The sequence below is a fragment of the Protopterus annectens genome, chromosome 16.part0, assembly GCF_019279795.1.
Source record: "Protopterus annectens isolate FY-2018-M chromosome 16.part0, PAN1.0, whole genome shotgun sequence".
In the NCBI taxonomy this organism is placed as follows: Eukaryota; Metazoa; Chordata; order Ceratodontiformes; family Protopteridae; genus Protopterus; species Protopterus annectens.
In genome coordinates, this window is record NC_056750.1 from 138,423,354 (window position 1) to 138,446,015 (window position 22,662).

Here is a 22,662-nt window from a genome sequence, read left to right on the forward strand (position 1 = left end):
TTTAGGACAACAGCAAGAGGCATGTAATATGCTGGCAATTGAGGAGGTTTGCAACAGACATTACTGTCTGAAGTACCATCACTTTTCTTAGTAATATCCACATCCAAAAAAAATATCCAGTTAGCATCTTACTTGATAGTGAACAGAATGCCCCACTTGTTTTCATTTAACTAAATCAAAAAGTTCAAATAGTTCAAATCTGACCTACACACCATCCAACAATCTTCCAGATACCTGAACCATATATCTCTCTCATCCAAAAGTAGATTGTGATAAGTATCATGCATATCTTCCTCCACGTACCCCATTAAAAAAAAAGTAATCATAAATGGGGGGGAAAGCCCCCACTGCTGTAACTTTCAAATGGAAATAGCACCATTAAAATAAGACATTTTTTGAGCACATGTTCTGTTAAACATTAGAGAGTGTTAAATCCAGGACTATATAACAGTATGCGATTAAGCCAATACTCTTAGCTTAATGTGGTAAATTTGCATGCATTGCTGTTACATCTAAAGTGCATATACCAATCTGGTTCAAACTGCATATCTTTTATGTTGTTCAAAACCTCAGTAGCGTCCTTAATCCTGGACCGTACTCCGTTCAGTAATGGTTTGAGATATTTAGTAAGATACACTGATAATGGTTCCGTTAATGAACCAACAGTTGGTCTACCTGGTAGTTTATTTAGATCCTTGTGTATTTTTGGCAACAAGTATAGATGTTGTTGCAAAGGGTCCTGAACAGTTGAATGAAAGGCCACATCCTTAATACTTTCTTCTACAGCGGACTGAAGAAATTTATCTGTGTCAGCCTTAAACTTATAAGTGGGGTCTATCATAGTTTTCAGACAGTTGTTTTGGGCCTTCAGCCAAATACACAGACTACTCCAAAACAGCTACAGCACCTCCCTTATCAGCTGAAGTTATTACCACATTTTAGTTACACTTAAGGTTATCCAAGGCTTCCTGTTCAGACTTTGACATATTACTCAATGTCCACTTTGGATTTAAAGTTAAAATGTAACTCCTTAAGTAAACATTGTTGGAATGTGGCAACATATTTGTCAACAGGGGGCATAATTTTAGATTCACGAAACCTGAACTCATTCTAAAAAACAATTGTTTTGTTTCCTCCAAAATTTAATTTTAAATTCAACAATCTAGGAAAAGAAACCACATCATAATTTTCAACCAGCCCTTCTTGCCCTGCAGGGCTCATCAAACTGCATTTTTTTGCCCATGGTGACTCTTGCCTGTATTCTGTATCTGTTAACTACTGCCAAGAATAATCTTATCCTGAGGTTTCAATTACACTCACAGTTTCAAGAACAGAGTTCTTTCTTTTCCTTTTAATTGGTATATACCCCGGATTCTTATTAACTTTTTTTTACAGCTTTCTGTATTCCAAAAGGTGTACCCAGACTACAATCTCGGAGGTCCCTATTAAATTTTCCTTTAATGATTTCTCAACTTCTATCAAATCCTTAAAAAATTTCAGAAAGATGTGGTAACAAATTGGTGATTATAAATTCAACATGCATTTATCATTACAAAAACTAAGATGGTCCCCCATCACCTACATATAATCATATGAGTGTAGATGTAGTCCTAATCCAATATTGATTCAGACCATTCACAACATAGACAGTCCCCCCCCCCCAATTCTTCCAATATCATCATCAACAATAACTGTTGCTATAACTGGTGATTCAAGTAATGTCTCGTGTACGTACAGACGGAGGTTTTTAGGAAACGTGAACAATTCTTTAATTTCAGGTAACTTGTAACAATCTGAACCAACCCCTCAAAAAAAAAATTAAACATCACTCATTTTCAATCAACAGCCTGGACAATATAATTTCAACAACTGTTTTAAATGGTCGACAATCAAGAGTATATTAATTATCCTACTTCAATTTAATGCATCACCAAAAGATTGCGTCTCATTCAACTAGGTATTAAAGCAGTAAATGACCCACTCAGTATCAAACCTTGTTTTCCTTTCCTAAATCTTACAGCTCCACTGACAGTTCGAAACCACAAATCAATAAAATGACATGTACCTAAGCAACAAGACAGTGCCTTTCCACTTTTAGTTAACAGATTCAAACATTCCGTGGCTAAAGATCACACAGTTATGCCACATACCTATGGCATCTCAAACAACCTGCTAGTGTTATAACCTAGGAAACAGTTATTTATTCTTTCCCTTAAGAAAAACACCAGGCACCCATATGGCATGATAACATTTCATTCCACTTGTAGTTGAAGATGTTCTGGTTCACAATTATTGTGCCTCACACTTGTAGCATATCCAACACAAAACGCTGATGCCAACAGTTGTACTCCGCAATAATTATCTCTTCTTTAAACTTATAATCCCAGAGATAGCAGAACGCCAACATCAGGATAATGCAGTACCTTTGCATTTCACTTCAATAAACAAGCAGTCCATATTCTTCACACAACGATAATTACTTATTCCTTGTAATACATGTTGCTCATTATTCATCAAAAATGATCAACATACAAGCCCTTCCCTGTGAGGTTCTATTTTTACCGCCGTTATCTTCCAAATATCAAAAATAACATTGTTCATACAATTTTTTTTTTGTTTTGGTTGGTTCAGATTATTACATGTTATCTGAAATTAAGAACCGTTAAAGTAGTTTCCTAAAAACTGTCATCTGTTTGTACGTACATTACTTGAATCACCAGTTATAGCAACAGTTAGCATTTATGATGAAACCTGAAATATTTGGAAAACAAACCTTTATGTTGCGAATGTTCTGAATCAATACTGGACTGGGACTATACCTACACACATCATTATACGTGGGTGAAGGGGCCATCTTTGTTTTTTTTTTTTTTGGTAATGACTTATGCATGTTGAACTTATTTATGTCAGTTACCAATTTACATGTTACCAGTTTATTTTCTTAGGTGAATGTATTACTTGGAAGTGTTTTCAACATGGACCTTATGGCTATATTACATGGCCCACCTACAGACAAAGATAACACAAGTATTTGTGGACACACCTAATGATGGTGTATCAATGGGGTAAAGTAACAGTAATCCGTGGACACACCTAATGATGGTATATCAATGGGGTAAAGTAACAGTAATCTTGATATGTTATGCATCTTCAAAATTAATCTATGAAGAATTTATGTTCCAATGTTTGGCATCTTAAATTGTTTTAAGGCTTATAAGGCCTAACACCACAGGGATTATGCACACATTTACAACCCCTAGTGAAAGAAGCTGATGATATTCTGTTAAAATAATGGGTGGAAGCCCAATAGACACTTATGAGTGTAATGTTGCCAAATCTATAATAGAGGTTACAAATATATGTGATGAGGCCAAATCTTACGAAAAACAATCTTTCTGAAATTGTTTTTGTAAACTAAGGATTCAAAAAAAGTTGAGAAACAGTTAAAGGAAAGGAAAAATTGAAAATTTAATAGGGACCTCAGAGATTGCGATCCGAGACCCATATACCAAAATAAAATGAAAAGGAAGAACTCAATCTGAAGTGTAAGTGAAACCTCAGGGGAAGATTATTCCTCGGCAGCAGATACTGAATACAAGGCAAGGGTCACCATGGGCAAAAAAACGCAATTTGGTGAACCCTTTACAGCAAGAAGGGCTGGTCAAAAACAAACAAGGTTTCCACACTAGAAGCACTATTACATCAGTTAATATCAAAGTAGAAACAGCATCTAATGTACACAATATTTGTTTTGTACAACTAACTGATTTGGAAGTACGGTTACTAAAAGGATTACAATTTTTTTCCTGAGTACTGTGTGTCAGAGGATGTATTTGCTAATGATGTGGTTTCTTTTTGTAGACTGTTTAATTTAAAATTACATTTTGGAGCAAACAAAACAAATGGTATTAATTTTCAGAATGAGTTTAGGTGTCGTGAATCTAAATTTATGCCCCCTATTAACAAATATGTTGCCACATTCCAACAATGTTTACTTAAGGATTTACATTTTAATTTAAACTTTAAATCCAAAACAGACATTGAGTAATCTGTCCAAGTATGAACAGTAAGCCTTACCATGACCTTAAAAGTAATGTAATAATTTCATCTGATGAGAGGTGCGGTACTGAAGGGAGTGCAATCCAGGATTAAGGACACTACTGAGTTTTTGAACATCATATAAAATATGCAATTACAACCAGAGTGGTATGTGTGCACTTTAGATGCAACGGCGTTACATACAAATATACCGCATTGGGCCGGCCTGATGGCTTTAAGAGTATTGGCTTAATCACGTACTGTTATATAGTCCTGGATTTAACACATATTTTGCTCAACAACAAATGCTTTTTTAATGGTGTTATTTGCAGTTGAAAGGTACAGCAATTGGGGGGGGGGCTTTGTTTTCTGCCATTTATGCGGACGTTTTTATGGGTTACTTTGAGGAAGACATTTTATATGATACTTGTCACGATCTATTTTTGCATAACATACATGGCGCAGGTATTTTGACGATTGCTGGATGGTGTGGAGGTCAGATTTAAACCATCTGAATTTGTTGATTTAAATGAAAACAAGTGGAGCATTCTATTCACTATTAATAAATACGACGCTAATTGGATATCTTTTTTGGATGTGGATATTACTGAAAAAAAAAGTGACTGTACTTTAGACAATGTCTGTCGTAAACATCCTCAATTTACCACATTATATGCCTCTAGCTGCCATCCTAAGTCACGTTTTTTACGTATCAGGAGAAATTGTTCATCTGAACGGGCATTTGCACAACGTGATATGATTACTAGACTTTGCCACAGGGGAAATAATAGGAATAACATTATCCAAATTTGTAATTCGGTACAGAACCAGGACAGGTCTCCATTACAATATAGGAGGAAAGAATTTACAGTTAATAATGTTATTAGATTAATTACTAGTTATGGATGAAATACTCCTGCATTTATTTGTTTAGTACAGAAGTACTGGAATATACCGTTGTCTGATGAAAGGTTCTGTGAGAACTTTGACCCCCAAATGTCTTTCTCATATGGAAGAGGCACAACATTGGGTGGTTTACTTAGTTATAAAAATCCACACGAATGATGATTGGTGGTGGTATTTTGGTTGGCTGGGTACCCTGTTGCCCACTGTCCACAATGTAAATTTGTAGGTGATAACACCTCAAAAGTTTATAACATTCATTTATTTGGAAACTACAATACTGTGTTATATATTTGGTGACATGTACATACTCCACTTTTTATGTGGGACAAAATTCATGCCCTTTGAGGATGAGTATTTCAGAACACTTGAGTGACATTAGAAATAAACGTATTTCTAATGCTTTGTTTAAACATTCTACATATTACTGCACAATTTATGTTATTATTGATAAAATTCAGGATAACATGAATAAAGCAGGATAGCTTAATATTTTGAATATGAAGGAGAAATATTGGATAATTAGACTAGATTGGTTACTCTCATCTGGTCTTATGATCATCCAATAACAGTTAGTTTAGTAGTGCTTGAGACAGTATTTATTCAGCAGTGCAATTTAAGGTTTATATACACTAATGAAGGCTATTGTGCCAAAACAAGTCTGTATGTCTATCATCTTATGATGAGATTTATTTTTCTGCTTCAATAAAATTTTAAACCTCAGTTGGATGAGTGCTGGCGGTTTCATTTTTTTGGACCATCTTGGCCACTGCACCTTGCAGTACAGACAGAAGTTTACATTTGAAGGCTACATGGAGTTTGGCATGTGTACAGATGGGGAAGTTTTGAAGTGATCAGAACACTTTGCAGTTTGGACTTGATACTCAAGATACTGTTTGGTCACTTTACTTGCTGCTATTTTGTTGTATATACATATCATAGAATACCAACACACTGATTAAGTAATAGGTTTTCTTTAAATCTGTATATCACCATGCTGATATAACATTTCAGTAATTGGTAAATAAGCACTACAATAAAACTGAAGCTGAAGGTCAGCATTCTATAGGACTCGAGTATGCAGCTCTACAGGCCTCAAGCCTCAATGATAAACTGAAAGCCCAAACTAAGATCAGAGGATGACTGCTTCCATCAGCAATGGGCATTGCAGAGATTATGTTGCTGGCAGAAAGGGCTCCTGCTGCATTTTATGACACTAGCTATAGGCACCAACATCAAATGGGACCAGGGGCAACCTCCATATATCCAGAGACAATGGGATAAAATGAAGGATGCATCATTTAGCAACAAGCACAGGCAAAGCAATTGAATGTCCGAAACAGCAGAGAGAGTTTCTAAAGCAAAGTTGAACTTGCTACCTTTGTACAATGTCCATGTCATCCTGATCATCTCTAATATAATGTACTGCTGTCTTTTTTTTTAATCCCAAAACTGTCATTTTCTCGGCTATGCTTTAATTTACAAACCACTGTACTCCATTTCTTTCAAAGCAAGTGGTTCTTGCACCACTTTTTTTTTTGTTGTAACATGCAAATATCTATATTGGTGGTCTATGTTCTGGCATTTTGCTTCCCTTGCTTCAGTGTATTTCTAACATACGACCACCTACCTCTAAGGTTTTTCTGCCCCTGTCAACTTGAACTTAGATCCCCATCATCACCCGTGCCCACCACTGATTCATTCATTTATTTCCTCATAGCCCAGCTAGCACAATACTAAGAGTTTCTTTCTATGCAAAGTCAATCCGGGTCTCTCTCTCTACATATTCAGACCAATGGAATATTACATGGATAATCAGATCTCCATCACCTGCAAACAGTGAGGATTTTTCATCCACTATTCTACCCCCCTGGCTGTACCCATATTTTGAAACATGGAATATATATGGTGCGACCCCCTTCAAAGCACCCCCTCCAACCTGAAAAAGCAAACTCTGCATACACAAGCATCCAGGGCTGGCCTTCTGGCCTGTATCATGTAACAGAACCTGCACCCAAGAATGATGGCCATTAGCTGTTTAGTCCTTCTCACAGCAGTCTGCTCAACTACCAGGCCCACCACTTGACCCTCTGACGTCTTAACACAATAGTCAGGGCTATAACCTCTATGCCAACTGAGGGCACCCGCACCTGTAATGTGCCACTTACAGCCCTTCCCTCTTCAGTACTGTGCTTCCCTTCTCATCCTCCAAACAAAATAAAAATGACATCTCCAGTAACAGACGTGAACACTTGTATTTAGTATCCCTTTTGTGAATGCTCATAGAACATCTATGTATCCAATTGTAAAGAAGCAGCAATGACACTATCCACATTTCACCTCTTACTTAGCACATATGACAAGAAATAAAACACAGTATACAACATACTACCTGCACCCTCTTGCTTGGGATCAGCCACTCCCACATCTTTCTTCCCTCGTTTTGGCATCTTCAGAACAGACCTTCCCCAAACGGCCAACCACGGTTGACACTGCAATCTTACAGCAAGCAGGATCTTGTCCAAATTCCTGTTAAATGAAATAAATGCCAGGAAACACTAGCACAGATCAAACGCAATAGCACAAAGTATCATACAATGACATACAAGCATTATGTAACTTACTGTCGCTCTACAGCATGCTTTGCTCTGCAGCCAAACCCTTACAGGGGGTAGACTATGCAAAACAGTACTGGTTGCCAGGGAAAGTAAGGCATGCCATTTAAGCACATTAATGAGAATTTACAGCAACACTAATTTTTACACCTATAAAATGATGACAAATGCTCATTATTTAAGCTTGTGGTGCATGTTTGAATATCTGTTTACTGGGAAAGTCCGACTGGATAATACCCATTTTCAGCGAAAGCCCAGGGAGAAAAAGCTCCATTTGCTTACATTGCATTACACTAAGTTCCAGTTAAACAGAGTAGTTAAATTTCTACTTACATTTGTAGACAAACAAAGATTACGTTTATACATTCTAAGATTTTAGAGAGGTGGAAATTTAAGAGAAAGCCTGTGTGCAACTTAGTGGATTGCACAGGCAACAGGTGTGTATAAAAATTGTTTTATTTCAGTGACAGGTTGAGTGTATTCTGTTTAAGTAGAGTTGTTGTTGTTGTGTCTTTCGGCTTTTTCCCGGTAAGGGGACGCCACAGCGGAATTCCGGTCTAATGATTGGCAGTAGATTTTTTTACGAAACGCCAAGGTGCCAGCTCGACGCCCAACCTTCAACGAAGGCCCGCCCATTTACACACACATGTCTTTCAAACGCTACCCAACCACGGGGAGGACATGCAGACTCCACACAGAAGGCACTCCCAAGCCAAGCAGAGAATTGAACGGGAGATCCTCTTGCTGTGAGGTAACAACGCTACAGTCATACCACCACGGTTTAAGTAGAGTATTTGGAGAAAATCTTATGGTAAACACAGTCTCAACCTTGTGATGAGCACATGTGCAGGACCAGGACTGGTTAAGATGCTGTTTGAGCAGTGGTCTAAAACTACAGAGTTTTATTAGTGTGTGTGTTTATTTTCAGTCACAGTGAACTTCACAGCACAAATTCTCTGCCATAAGTAAAAACTTTTAATATTCGTTCACTCCATATAAACACCGTACACATTTTAAGTGCTGATCAACCAAGTTTGCATATCAACAATGTGGCAGAAAATAACTTTGTTCACTACTAAATGTTGCATTTATAGTGTTAATGTTTAAACATCTCCCTGTACTTGTGTGCGTCAGTTTATCTGTTGTGTGTAATGTCTTTTCTAACCGGTGTCTGAAATCGGTCCAGCTGGATCAGTCAGAAAGAAAACAAAAGAAGATTATCAGGGACACTTTAGAATACAAGGAGAAAAGGGCATACCCCTCTCGAGAAAGGTACACTAATACAAATGGGGATAACGGTTACCAGGACACCAAGAGATTCTAGTCATGAATCAGGGATTGTGAAAACGGATGTATGTGATAGCAACGATGCTTTTTTTTTTAGACAGTCCACAACCGCTGAGGCTGTCAGACCAGTTAAGGAACCAGGCACAATTCCAGAGTTATGCAGACACCAGAACTCAGACGGCAGAATTATCAACCAAGGGGGAGATGGGGGGGTCATCGTCAAAAGCACTATGATCATTGGCATAATCAACACAATTACAACAATTAGATTTTTCTCTACAGTGCTGTAATGAAATGAAAAACAACGGGTCCACACTTGATAGGTTTTTTGACAATAGTTTACTTTTGATGTATTGAATGAGATGGATTGTACTGATAACTTATTTTAGGTTACAGGGTGATCAAGATTTTAAAAACTACAACTATTCTGACTTTATGATTACTGAGCATCATGCAAGTCTGTTTAAAGAGGTTTTACTTTTGCCCCCACTTTTGGATATGAGGTAGGGAGAATGTTGAGCAACCCTGGATTGTACACTAGGCTTCTCAATTTAAGACTTGTTTTTTTTGGTAATAATACCACTTTGGAATATGATAAGTATATAAGCCTGAAAAGAAGTAGTGTATTTATTCCACCCAAGAACCCTGCTGTTATGATTTCTGAACGTTTGTGTGGTGCACACATATGCAGATATTTACAAAGAGAAACACTATTTAAAGGTAACCTTACCACAGCAGAACAATTTTGTTGTGTGAGGGAATTGTATCGCACGATGAATTTAAATATTTTTCAGTAGAACATCCCATTATTTGGTATTCCTAATATCCACAAAAACGCTAATTGTCCACTATTTAGGCCTATTGTTGCAGCTAGGGGCTCAAAGACAGAACCCCTTGCGGCTTATATTGCCATCACATGTAAGAATATTTTGAACAAAATACCGCACATTTTGAAAGATTCTTGGCATTGCTTGGATTGTGTTAGGAATACCAATATTGATGGCTGTGATGATTTTTTTGGTTTGTGACCACTGATGTTGTCAATCTGTTTTCAGTAATCCCCCACCAAATAGGTATGGATATGTTCAGTAACAGTTTGTTGAAATTCAGTGACTTTCACCAAGTTAAGAGATGTCTCTTGATAGAACTAATAGAGATGGTATTATTCAACAATTTCATATGCTTTAACGGTGATTATAATAAACAGGCAAAAAGGGTTGCGATAGGTGCCAGATGTGCATCCATTTATGCCAACTTGGATTAGCAGACTGGGAACATACGTTTGTTTTTAACCTCAGAAAACAGCTCCAAATTATTGTTAAATTTACGATATCTGGACGATATTCTAATTTTCTGGAAGGGCTCTAAAACTGAAGTAGAGGCATTTATAAGACATCTGAATCAAACAACTGAGTTTCTCAAATTCACTAATCATTTTGATAAACATAACATTGAGTTTCTGGACATTCAGCTGTATAAAGAGGATGGCCAAATTCACTCTAAAAAATTTTCCGTAAAAAAACATATAGCAATTCCTTTTTGCATCATGATAGTTGCCACCCTGGCCACCAAAAGAAAAATGTGGTAAAGGGGCAAATGATACTGACATCTAGACTGATAAGACAGGAAACAATTTTCCAAGCCGAAATGTTACACCTGATCGATATGTTTAGAAACAGAGGTTATCCTATGGAGTTACTTTACAAATTCAACACAAATTGTGAGAAGACACTGTGATTTTAGGCCCATTCTACTGGATAGTATGAGAAAAGACAACAATGCCCACACTTCTGTTATAGAAAACCCCAGTCAATATTATTCTTCATGCATGGTTATGGAGTTCAATCCAACAGGAACAAAAGTTAGGAACATCATGATTAATGTATGGGATAGTGTCTTGGAAGAAAACAAAGATGTACTAGGCCCAGCTCCTAGGTTTATAAACAGCAGAGGTTGCAACTTTGAGAAAAATTCCATGCATCAAGACAATAGGCCTACAAAAATAAGCAAATGCGGTACTTGTAGTGTGTGCAAATATATAAATGATGGACCATACGTACAGATCAGCAGTTATAAGAGGACACTTAGGTGACCAGGACACTACAATTGTAATACTAAAATGGTAATCTATGTGGCTACATGTCTATCATGTACCGCATTTTATGTTGGGATGACCACAAGGCAGCTTAGACTTCGAATCTTGGAACACAATTAGGGACATAAAGAATAAAAAAACTACCAATGCCCTTTTCAATCGCAGTAAGTGTTGTGTTAATTTTAATTTTTTTTAATTTTTTGTGACCGACAGGTTGCCCAAGACGGACTTTGGGGGAGATTTAAAAACTCTATTAAAAGTCAGGGAATTCCTGTGGCAGCTACACCTTGATGCAGCTCATGCACCAGGCATCAATGACAGCATTTCTGTAGCCTGTGTGTGTAGTCTTTCGGCTTTTCCCGGTTAGGGGTCGCCACAGTGGAACTCCGGTCCGCTAACGATTGCCAGTAGATTTTCACAAACGCCGAGGTGCCAGCTCGACGTTCAACCTTCAAAGGCACGCCCATTTACGCATGTCTTAGGAATGCCCACCCAACTGTGGGGAGGACATGCAGACTCCACACAGAAGGCACTTCCCACACTCCAGCCGAGAATCGAACGGAGAACCTCTTGCTGTGAGGCAACAACGCTACCACTGCACCACCACGGAATTATATTTCTGTTGCCTGTGTACTAAAATATAAATCTCAGTTTATATAAAATACATTTTTATGTATACTTCATGATCACCCATTTTTTATGACTGAATTTTAAATTCAACAGTTGTATTGTGTTCAGTTAGTGTGAATGACATTACTATTGTATTTTTGATGCACAAACCAATACTAGGGCTGAAGTGAACTGGACTGGACATTATAGGGTTAATTTTTTAGACATTTGCAGGTACTCATGTGATTGTGTTTAATTGTATTCAAGTGATTATTTTGTTACTGTGTACCGACTCTGAAGAAGCCCAATTGTGGGTGAAAGCGCTTAAGCAGTGTGGATTTTTTTTTTTACATTAAATCTGATGGTTCTTCCGATGCAGGTCTGCTTTTTTTTTTTGGTGTGTGTGTGTTTATTTTCAGTCACAGTGAACTTCATAGCACAAAGTCTCTGCCATAAGTAAAAACTTTTAATATTAGTTCACTTCATGTAAACAGTACACATTTTAAGTGCTGATCAACTAAGTTTGCAAATCAACAATGTAGCAGAAAACAACTTTGTTCACTACTAAATGCTACATTTATAGTGTGTCATAGTTTCATAGTATAGTACTAGGCTATCTGCCCTGGGGCATTTGTAAGCCTAGCCATAGTGATGTGGCTTTTGCCACCCCATGAAATGGTACAAAAAATGTACAGAATAAATTTAGAATACTGTGCCTCTGTCTAGTAGTGACACAATGAAGGTCCCCTTATATAACAGAATTATTTTACTGTGCCCCTGTCTAGCAGTGACACAGATGTGACCCCCTGGGGTAACCTTACGATCTCCCATCCACTCAAGATTTCTCTTGAAGAGAGTCAGTGAGGGGCTCTGCCTAATACGAACTGGGATCCTGTTCCAAAGCATGGGAAGCCTCTGGGTTATGAATCTATCCCTCCAGCATGTCCTATTCATACTTGTGCCGAGGTTTAAGTCTTTAGCTCTCGTGGTCCTGATGGATTTGGATTTTTTGAGGTGGAGCATGTCCATCAGATCCTGATTGGACATGGCCTTGTACGTCAGGCAGAGATCACCTCTGAGCAGGCGGTATGCTACTGAATAGAGCTGAAGTTTCTTTAGTCTGGCAGAATAAGACATATGTTGGGGACCCTTGATCCTCTTGGTGAGGTACTTTTGTGGTCTCTCCAGCTGTTGCAAATGTCGGGTGAGGTACATACCAAATGGGGCATTGCACTCAATCATGGGTCTGATGAGGGAGGAATATAGGGGTACAATGACATCCTTGGATCTGGATGTGAATCCCTTCATGATGAGGTGTGCAAGGTAGAATGTTTTTCTAACCACTTTGGCAACATGGGTGTCAAATGAGAGGTCGCTGCCGACTTGGGTCCCTAGGTCTCCGATTACTTTTTCCGTACTCAGTGGGCTGCTGTCTATGTGATAATTTGTGGGTACTTTAGTCTGCGAACTTTGTCAGCCACAGCCCTCCCATGTTTGCTTTAACATCTGAGAAATAAATGCCGAACAAGAGGGGTCCCAGGACAGATCCCTGTGGGACACCACTTGTGACTGGCTTTGAGTCTGACATTGCTCCAGCAATTTTAACTTTATGGGTTCTGTCCTTTAGCCAGTTTGCAACCCATCTAGTGACATAAGGGTTTACTTTTAAGCTGTTGAGCTTATCTATGATGCCTGAGTGGGGTATTGTGTCAAAGGCCTTAGCCAAGTCCAGGTATGCTGTATGGACTGCTTTGCCCTCATCAATGGCTCTAGTGACTGTTTCGAAAAAGTCAACCAGGTTTAAAAGGCAGGATCTGTTAACGTTTAAACATCTTTCTATACTTGTGTGTGTTACTTTATCTGTTGTGTGTTATGTCTTTTCTAACCGGTGTCCGAAATGGGTCCAGCTGGATCAGTCTACTGCCCTGGTTAACAAAAGTGAGCTACAAACCCGGAGACGTGTGTGAATCTTGTGAACCTTCCATTTTCTAATCTGCAAGCCCTGGTGAGGGTCACACTGATAGCAAGCAGAGAATATCTGCAACAAGCTTCTAGATTATCCTGTGGGACTCGCAGTATTCTAAGGCAAGATGACAGAATCCTACTGTGAATCATGTGGAAGGCACCCGGGGGCAACCTCACACAGGTTCCAAACCCCTTCAACTGACAGAACGGCACACTCCTCATTGAGCCCAGTTATCCTGCAAAGGGATCTCACTTCTACTACTTGTAAGAGGAACACAGACTGACCAATAACTGAAAGAATGGTTTTAGGTCTTAGCCTCAGCCTCACCACCACACTTCCAGTTTTGATGCACCCATCTGCTCTCAATCTCATAACCACCTCTTCCTATACCCACGAGCAAGATGACAGTCTGAAGCAGACACCCTCCCCTCATTTTGGGACAGACCCTTTTTAGTGCAACACCATAAGCTATACAGCAGCCAGTATGAATACCACTTCAGATCTTATATAAAATTGGGTTATGCTCAGAGAAACCAGGCACTGTCAACAAAAAGTAAATAAAACAGAGCATATTGCCAGTATCAAGAAAGGTTCATAGGCAAGTACGAGGCAATACATCTGCAGACCATTACAAGCCTAGCCAATAACCCATATTCAAAAATCTCCTCCAGCCTTGAGACAAGATAAACTGATGGAGAATTTAAGACTACACACTCAATTACTCAGGTTTACCTTGAAGGTGGCAAGGGTGCCACTCTGCTTGACATATACTGGAAGTTTGCTCAGAAGTGCGGATACAAGCCCATCATGACAAGGTGTCTTATTCATTTGTTCATGACTGTCATTTCCTTCAAACAGGTACTTGAGGAAACCATTTGTTCTTGAAAGAACAGGAGATCAAAAAGGATTGGACTTTTCATGGTTCAAAAGACTAGACCTATCTCCATGAAGTCGTCTATATAAAGCAGAGTATAGACAGAGTGCTACAAGGTTGTTCAAATTTAAAAGAACAGTGGTAGCAAAAACCTTACTTGTTAAGAATCTTTGAGGTCTCTCAGACTGACCGATATGTTTGTAGACAAGTACAGTCAAAAAACCGAGGGGATATATTCAGTAATGGGCCCAATCAGGTATGAGTAAAAGGAAGCTGAACGTAGAAGAGATGCCTTTGGAAATTAGGCGAGCCAGAAAGGCTTTCTGAATTACTGTGGAGAAATGATGGCCAAAAGATAAGGAGTTTCAACAAGGACGTCTAATCTCTTATAAAAGAGTATCTGGATAGATGGACGAGCCACTTGCATGGTATGGGAAATTGCACTGGTTAAAAAAATTAAACTACATTTTTTCATATTTCATTTAATTTATAGACCATGGTCTTCATGTTACTTGTTAACATGGTATAACCATGTTGGTGCAATTGAGTCAGTGGAAGATTAGACTGACATGCAATTTACAATCATCTGATATATGGTTATGTAAATTTGCAGGAGTGTTGTCTGAGAAATAGATATCAAATTGGAAGGAGCCCAACACTGAGCCCTGTGGCACACTACTGGTAACTTACCTTCAGAAGCAACACCTGTAATTCTAATCACATGGTTTCTTGTCAAGCAACCAGTTCGCTATACATCGTTCAGTAATAGCCGCACAGGGAATACTAGTTAAGTCCTGGCCAGGTTCAGATATGATGTACATACTCTAACTGCTTTAGGAACCTTTTCAAAGAAATTAATAAGGAGAGGCAGGACATTCATTTGACAAACCCAAACCGATGAGGGTCCAGAGTTAAGAAATTTTCAATACCTAGAATTGCGGTCTCCAATAATCTACAGCTTTACCTATAGGACTAGTGAGTCAGGGTTTATGGATAGGCCACTCTTTGGTAACCACATTCATTACAATCCAGGCTTCAGAAATGTAGCCAGTGGACAGTCTTAAAGAGGTTAAAATGGGGGTTCAGATAGGATACATTTGTTACTATTAATCAGTCAGTCAACCTGATACGTTATCTGGGCTCATGGATGAGGCGTTGTTCACTTTTGGGGGCCGAAGAACTTGTTCCATCGTAATTAAAGACACTGACTTTAGGATAGCCTTAGCATTCTCACCCTCAATGGACAAGGAACAAAAATTCAACAGACACAGCTCATCTTTCAGATCCATGTCAGAAAATGAGCAGTTTGCTTAAGATGCCCAACAGCAAACTTAAGCAAGGATAAAAGCGATACACATACACACCCAGCCGTATGTTCTGATCCTACACTTCACAAATTCTTGGCCTAATAACACAAAACAAAGGAAAGCAGATACTATATAAAACAAACCTGTCAAAAGTGGGCATTCAAAGGCACAATACTCTTTGTACAGGAAAAGGGGGGCCTAAAGTGATCTAGAAAGCAAAAGTACTACATTGATGCAACAGACATTATTGCACACCAGCTGCACTACTGGTGGTCAGAACATGCAAAACAAGAAAGTAAATACTGCCATTAAAAAATTGGTCCTTGAAGGATTTTAGTCTCCTTTGAGAAAACAGAATGCCACCATTAGGCATTTGTACACAATACCAAACTACAGTTAAGAACACAAAATGTACTACCTTGCAGTGGTCGTAAATAAATTGTCCTGATGTTATTTTATCTGCCATCCCTTATTTTAGAGTTGCATTTTTGGAAGTAAAGTGGTTGCAAAACAGGAGTAGGAGCTTGCTTACATCACTGGGGAGGGACTACTTGAAACTGGAAGCAGACACCATCCAAACTGCCCCCACAATAAGATATTTCTTTTTAACCTTCAGAACTGCCTAAACTGAAGCTGGGGAGTGAAGCTTCCTCCACCTCATGAAAACATTTTAACAGTAAGTGTGACAAAAAGGAGGTACTGCCAAACACAGCTAGCTGGAATTTTGTATACATGTCATTTGTGAATATCAAACTGATTTATAAGATGCTTGTGTAACAAATGTATTACAACTGTATGTCGTGTATATATCAACCTGATAGGTACAGGTGCGCGTGTTGAAAAGGTATTTATAAAGTGCTTGAGTTTAGACTGTATCCACAGTGTTCCCACTGTAGATAACAGAAATGTACACGCACTATTGTAGCTGTTTAAATGTGTGTGTGTGTGTTAATAGTGGAAACTGAAACACAGGAGGTTAACCTCAGTCCAGCAAACTTAAAAAAATATATCCAAAATTACATCACTTTATAGGCTACACCATAAAGAGGCCATCTCACAGGTTTCAAGGCAGCCAGAGACACAAAGTCTGTACTAGGAAGCTTTCTCTATTGTCTTTGGGGTGAATTACTACTCTGAAAGCATGAAGGAAAGCAACTGCCTATGTGTATTTTTACAGGTAGGTGCCAAGTGCTGCCAGCTTCAAGCACTGGGGATTTTGCCTGGTAACTAGAAGTCAGATGACCAGAAATGATGTTGTTCTGCAAGGTATCCCAGCAGTAATATTTTAGACATTATTTTAAGAAGTCTCTTAAGAGTGCTCTGTCATGGACCGGACGACAAGAAGAACCATTCACCACATCAAATGCCTTGCTCTATTAGTAAGTTTTTAGAGTACAGTCATTCTTTTAGATGCAGTCAGGAATATATTGAAGCTTAGTTTAGATATTTTCTTCTGTCCCTGTCCTGCAATGTTGTTTTAAATATTTCATGTGATTCTGAACTCTGAGGTCACTGTGAATATATATTTAGAATGGTCACATTCTTTTTACTATTTATTACTAAATATATTTAAACCTTTCATTGTGGCTGATCTTTGTAGAGCTATTTAAGTTTTGAGAGTACTTGCATATTTATTTGGTGATACTGTGTGGGCCACTCCTAACAGCCTTTCTCTAGGTCAAACTACCATTTCTACTGACAATGTCACACAGTACACTGGGTACCATTGGAAGGGCCTTAAGGTAGCTGGCAGGAGTGACTGGTGGAAGTGGTTAACTACCTTATAGTCTGGGCAGAAGTGAGCATAGCTAGTAAAGCTGTTCCAGCCTTTCCCAGGTGTGTGTGTGTAAAGCAAACTTCAGAGTGCGTCAGCTACTTGGGCAGGGACACGAAGCACTGGCTGGACAGAGGATGCTGGAGGTCTTGGCTTGGTCACTCAGCTGAGAGCTCAACTCTACAACTGTGCCAGTGGGGAGTCTTACTGGGGGTCTAGAGGAAGACGGAGAAAACCAGCCCTGGACTGACTGTTGTATCTGCGTGCTCTTAAGGGAAATTGCACAATGCAGAGAGGTGCATCTGAAAATACTGTGTATGTACAAGTTATCCTCCCAGTGAACGTCCTCTCACAGGCGCCAGTAGCAAGGATGGAGTCTCCTTGATTACTGGTCCAGCAACAAAATCGTGTAATTGCGACAGTGAAAGCTAGACAGACCGTAGAAAGTGGAAATGATAAAAAGTCCCGTGTTTCTGTAAGCTGTACAGTTAAGTGTGCGTCACGTTGAAGAATGATAGTTTAGAAAAGGCAAGCACTGTTGCTATGTCAACAACATGCAATTGTGGATCGGACTGTATGAATGATTTGTATATGAAAAGAGGTGTTTAAGCGCGAAGGTCTACTAGGCTGCGAATGAGGGGATACATTCTGTATTTAACTGTTAGTCACGATACAGTACTGCTCCACTAGGCCCTTTGCTGGCTATAGCCCGGAGGTAAATGACTTGAACAGTCAATCTGCAGGCAGTGGGGACCCAGGTTAATCAAGCCATTAACCGCAATAAGAGGCTTGTTAATTGCTCAGAGCCTTAATGCTCCGCGCCGATTACCAGACAGGTTGGTGAAACTTCTAATTGCAGGCACTATACTTCACTTGCATATTTGCCACCAACAGGCAACGAGACTATATTACCGCACTGTACATTCCTTTTAGATAACAGACTGGCAAAGAGGGTGTTAAAAAAACAAACAAAAAGGTCCAGCTCAACGCGGCAAAATCACAGGGAAGTCGTACATTGGGAGGGGGTACATACAAAATAACAATTTTATGATTGCAATATTCTACAATTAAGAAAAAACTACAAACGGCCGCTAGGTCACTTCAAGAACATCCCACCACCAGTATCTAACCAAATTCCAACATAAAGTGTTGATAATTACACATTTTCCAGTAAAACCCGCCATACGTAAAAATCGTCCAGCTACACGTCGAAAAAACAAGAAATCTGGACAAAGCCACAACTATTTGGGGACAAAGGCTCATAAATACAGGCATTTTAACATATTGTTCTTACAAACTTAAAACAGGTTTTGCATAAACATGAATTTTTTGAAGGGTACAAAGTCAAACTCAAATATATGCCATTATTTTCTGACTTCAATCATCAGTGATTTGCCAGAAAAAACACAATTTTATGAGAAACGGACTAAGAGAGATATGCTATAAACCATGGAAGCCAACAAGTGCGAGACGCTTCCAATGAGGAAAATTGAAAGGGTGCCTTTTTTGAGAAAAATCAATTTACACTCCTAATAACGAGGAGTGAATTGGGTGGCAGACACGACGAAGCCCCAGTCACACTTTATAATGTAACTGCAGGAAACAAAGTGGGAGCTCGTACTTCTCAAACGTCTAGATTTTTTGTCTTATATATTTAGCCCATTCCCCAAAACAAATTATCTTAAGCATGTGAGGTGCAAACTTCACACCCATCACTCTAGCGACATTTTATTACAAAAAACATTAAAATATATCCCGGATTTCAAGCCTCTTCCTTGACTTTTTACAGATATATTGGAGTAGTAGGTTGAGAAGCATTTAATATTTTATACATCCTCTACTACGCCCACGCAAAACAATCATGTAAAGTAAAAATGCAAGTACTACTCACAGCGTGATAATCAGTTTCTCAAAACCACATTACACACGTTTTGAGGGAAACTGGAAACAAATACACACGCTTGCTTGCGCTGCCAAATGACGTTGGGCGTGATGCTAATGGAACCAGTTGTCTATGGCGCTGCCTGAATGTTATCTACATCACTGATTTTCTGTTTTCGTTCTCCTACAATATCCTTATTACTGGATTCAACGATTTTCTTATTGCACCACTATAATAAGGTACGGAATCCTTAACCAAGGTGGAGGTCAACGTGATCCACACTAGATAGGTAGGAACTAGAGTGTAAACAACGCCTACCTAACACTTCTTATGTTGGGGTGGGCTTGTTATTAGATATGGTGCCAAAATAGCGTCACTCAGCATGCCTGTTCTGGTTGTTCCTATGTTAATGCTGACAGTTGTTTGTGGTAGAGAGGTAGTTTGGTAAGTGAGAATGTTGAAAGCAAGTAGTGTCTGTGTTACTAGTTTATAAAATAAAAATCAAAGGACCTTTGTAATTCAGATGACAGTAGCTGGTTAAGTATATTCTACCTGTAATTCAGATGACAGTAGCTGGTTAAGTATATTCTACCTGTAAAAGCTAGTTACAAGCAAACATTTCAAATGTCCAGATTTTAGCCTCTTAGTTTTGATTTGTTCTTCATGACATTTGTGATTTTCTGGCAAACTACTAAGGATTGATGTCGCCAAAAATGAAATGCATTTGAGTTTCAGACTTCATATCTTCAGAAAATCTGTGCTAGCCCAATTCGTGTTATTGTTTCACCTTTATTTTATTTTACATTTGTTTACTGGGGAGGTCCGACTGGACAAAACTGTCCGTTTGTAGCCGAGGCCCGGGGAGAAAAGCTCCAGAACAATAGCTAACATACTCTACATAAGATGTTTGCATAAGCATTGTGGTTTAGACATACAGTTATAAGACATAGCAGATAATAACATATGATTGCATAAGATACTAACATAACCATAGTGATTTAGACATAGAATTAAAAGTATATCAGGTAGTGACATGACTGTTGTTCATACACTATGTTTAGTAGAGCTTATCTTGAAGATATAGTGAAGGTAAGAAAGGAAAAACTAAAAACGTGCTAGCCAGGTAATCTTGAAGATGCAATGAAGATGATAAGTTTGTCAGAGGAGGAGAATTTAGACAAGTTCTTGTGAGGTTCATTGACATTTTAAGGGAAAGCTTTTCAGCTTAGTCTAGGGGAGAGTTAGTGTGTATAGATGGGACAGTAGGGAGTAGGCGGTGGTGAGTTTGTAAGTAATGTATGATAATATATACTTCATCTTGGAGTTTTAAAGATGAGGTTAGATAGTGGGTAGGGGAAAGGTGTTAGAATATGTCAGCCAGGTGCTAGGCAGTTGCATGTCCAGGAGTTGTTTAAGTGGGAAATAAGCTTTTTTTTTTTTTTTGAAGATGGTTTTGTTAGGTTGTACCCTGATTTGTAGTGGTAGGGAGTTCCAAGTCTTGGCAATGTTGCTAGAATACAGGGAATCACCAGAGCTGTAATGGCTTTTGGAGATTGAGATTAGTGCCTTGTTAGTGGATCTAAGTTCTCGGTTATTGGAATAGAGGGTGATCAGGTCTTGTAAGGCTGGAGTTTTGTCATGTTTGTACAGTATTTGGTGAGCTAGAAGAAGTTGGTTTAGAGCTAAGGTGTTTGGGAGTTCCAGCCAGGAAAGCTGTTTTAGGGCTTGACAGTGGTGGGTGCGGTAGGAGGAGTTTGTGTTGAATTTTGCTATTTTGTTGTAGCATACTGATAGCTTGTTTAAATCGCTCTTGTTTAGATTAATTAGGACAGGAGAAGCATACAGTAAGGTAGAGAGAAGATGGGTACGAGCTAGGGTAACTTTACTGTTCCGGTTAGGAAGTGTTACATCTATAAAGAATGCCTATTTTTTTGTTGACTTTGGTTATTGTATGAGTTATGTGGCTGTCACATTTCATATTATTGTCTAATGACAGCTAGCAATTTGGTTTATGTGACTGGGGAGATAGGGGTATTTGATGCAGAAATAGGGAATGGAGGAGTAGGTGCTGCTGCTTTGGAACTTTCTAAGCTTATAAGAGCAATATTTAAAATCTATCCCTATTTTTGGGAGTTTGTCCACCTATTATTTTAATCTTTGTCTATTGCGAAAAGTGAGGTATGGTTTCAAGGCTGACAGGTACATATATAGTTCTCGACCTTCCATATCCAAAATGTGGAATGCTACCTCTTATAATGTGGAACACTTACTAACAGCTTATTAAGAGCGTCAACTAGGAGGCTCACATGATGGTTAAAATGCATTTCTTTCTAGTTATGAAAAAGGTTCGATTAATGAATTAATAAGAGTCAGTGTTGTTTAACTTGTATATCAATTAAAAACTCTGACCGCTGCACGTGTGACTGATCCTTTCAGTGTGTAACTGTGAGGACTCTTACTATATGCCAATATTCCTCGTTATGAGGTACACTTGAGAGGAATGTGTGCGTACTTCTCAACTGCCCTTGATTTTGACTTAATAGGTTGCCATGTTCCACTTAATCTCTTCTATCAATAATAAGAGTTATAGACTTTAACTTCAGAAAGTGCAGTTTAATTTGCATTTTCTCATTTTGTCAACTTCTCAAGTTAATAATAAGAGTATTCTTTTTGAGTTTTCCTGTTTAAGTCTGGATTTGTACCCTATTCTGGGGTAAGAGGTTGAGAGCTGTGGTCAGGAGGTTTAAACTGCATGAAAGCTTCTAGTTAGTCGTTTTGTTCTGTGTCCTGTATAACATATACATAAGAGTACTGTTTCCATCTACTGTAGCATTTAAACATTAACAGTTGATAGGGTTCTAACTACCCTGTGCCAGTGCTTTACTAAGTCTCTTCGTTTCAAAAACTCTGGAACACCCTCCCCTCACACATTAGCATTTTAGACACCTTTAGGACTTTCTAACTCACTTTAAAAAACATCTTCTCGACACCCATATCTGTCCCTGCTCTCCCTCTAAAACTAACATACTCTACTCTGATCATTTAGCTGTTATCTCTTACTGTGTAACTACTACTTCACATGATTCTCCTCTGCTTCAATATGTCCTGTCCTCTTTCCCAAACTCAGTACTTGCATCCCCCACTATTTTCTCTGCATTCCCCTCAATCTTCTCTGCCTTAACTAGCCTTCTACCAACCAACCCATCTCTTTGCTCCCAATGCCATATACATTAAAGTAATATTTCCCTCCTACTCTTAACCCAGACCCTCTGTCATCTCCCTCTGTACACCATTATCCTCACTACCCTTCTA

General features: G+C 38.8%; 2 protein-coding genes across 5 annotated transcripts in view; one reads left to right on the forward strand and one right to left on the reverse strand.

The window, feature by feature from the left end:
• Positions 1-19,481, reverse strand: part of APEX1 (apurinic/apyrimidinic endodeoxyribonuclease 1) — a 191,536-nt gene extending 172,055 nt beyond the window's left edge. Inside the window, exons 1-2 of one of the 2 annotated variants that reach the window (XM_044058298.1) lie at positions 19,360-19,481; positions 7,334-7,470 (exon numbers count right to left, since the gene is read on the reverse strand). In XM_044058298.1, the coding sequence (XP_043914233.1) occupies positions 7,334-7,391 (58 nt within the window). In that variant the 5' untranslated portion in view covers positions 7,392-7,470; positions 19,360-19,481. The remainder of the gene's footprint in view (positions 1-7,333; positions 7,471-19,359) is intronic. The other variant, XM_044058299.1, reaches the window with a different exon arrangement.
• Positions 19,470-22,662, forward strand: part of LOC122790723 (O-sialoglycoprotein endopeptidase) — a 276,220-nt gene continuing 273,027 nt past the window's right edge. Inside the window, exon 1 of one of the 3 annotated variants that reach the window (XM_044058295.1) lies at positions 19,470-19,589. The gene's annotated coding sequence lies outside the window, so the exon portion shown is untranslated. Of the gene's footprint in view, positions 19,640-19,695; positions 19,795-22,662 lie in introns of those variants that run through there. The other 2 variants (XM_044058297.1, XM_044058296.1) reach the window with 2 other exon arrangements.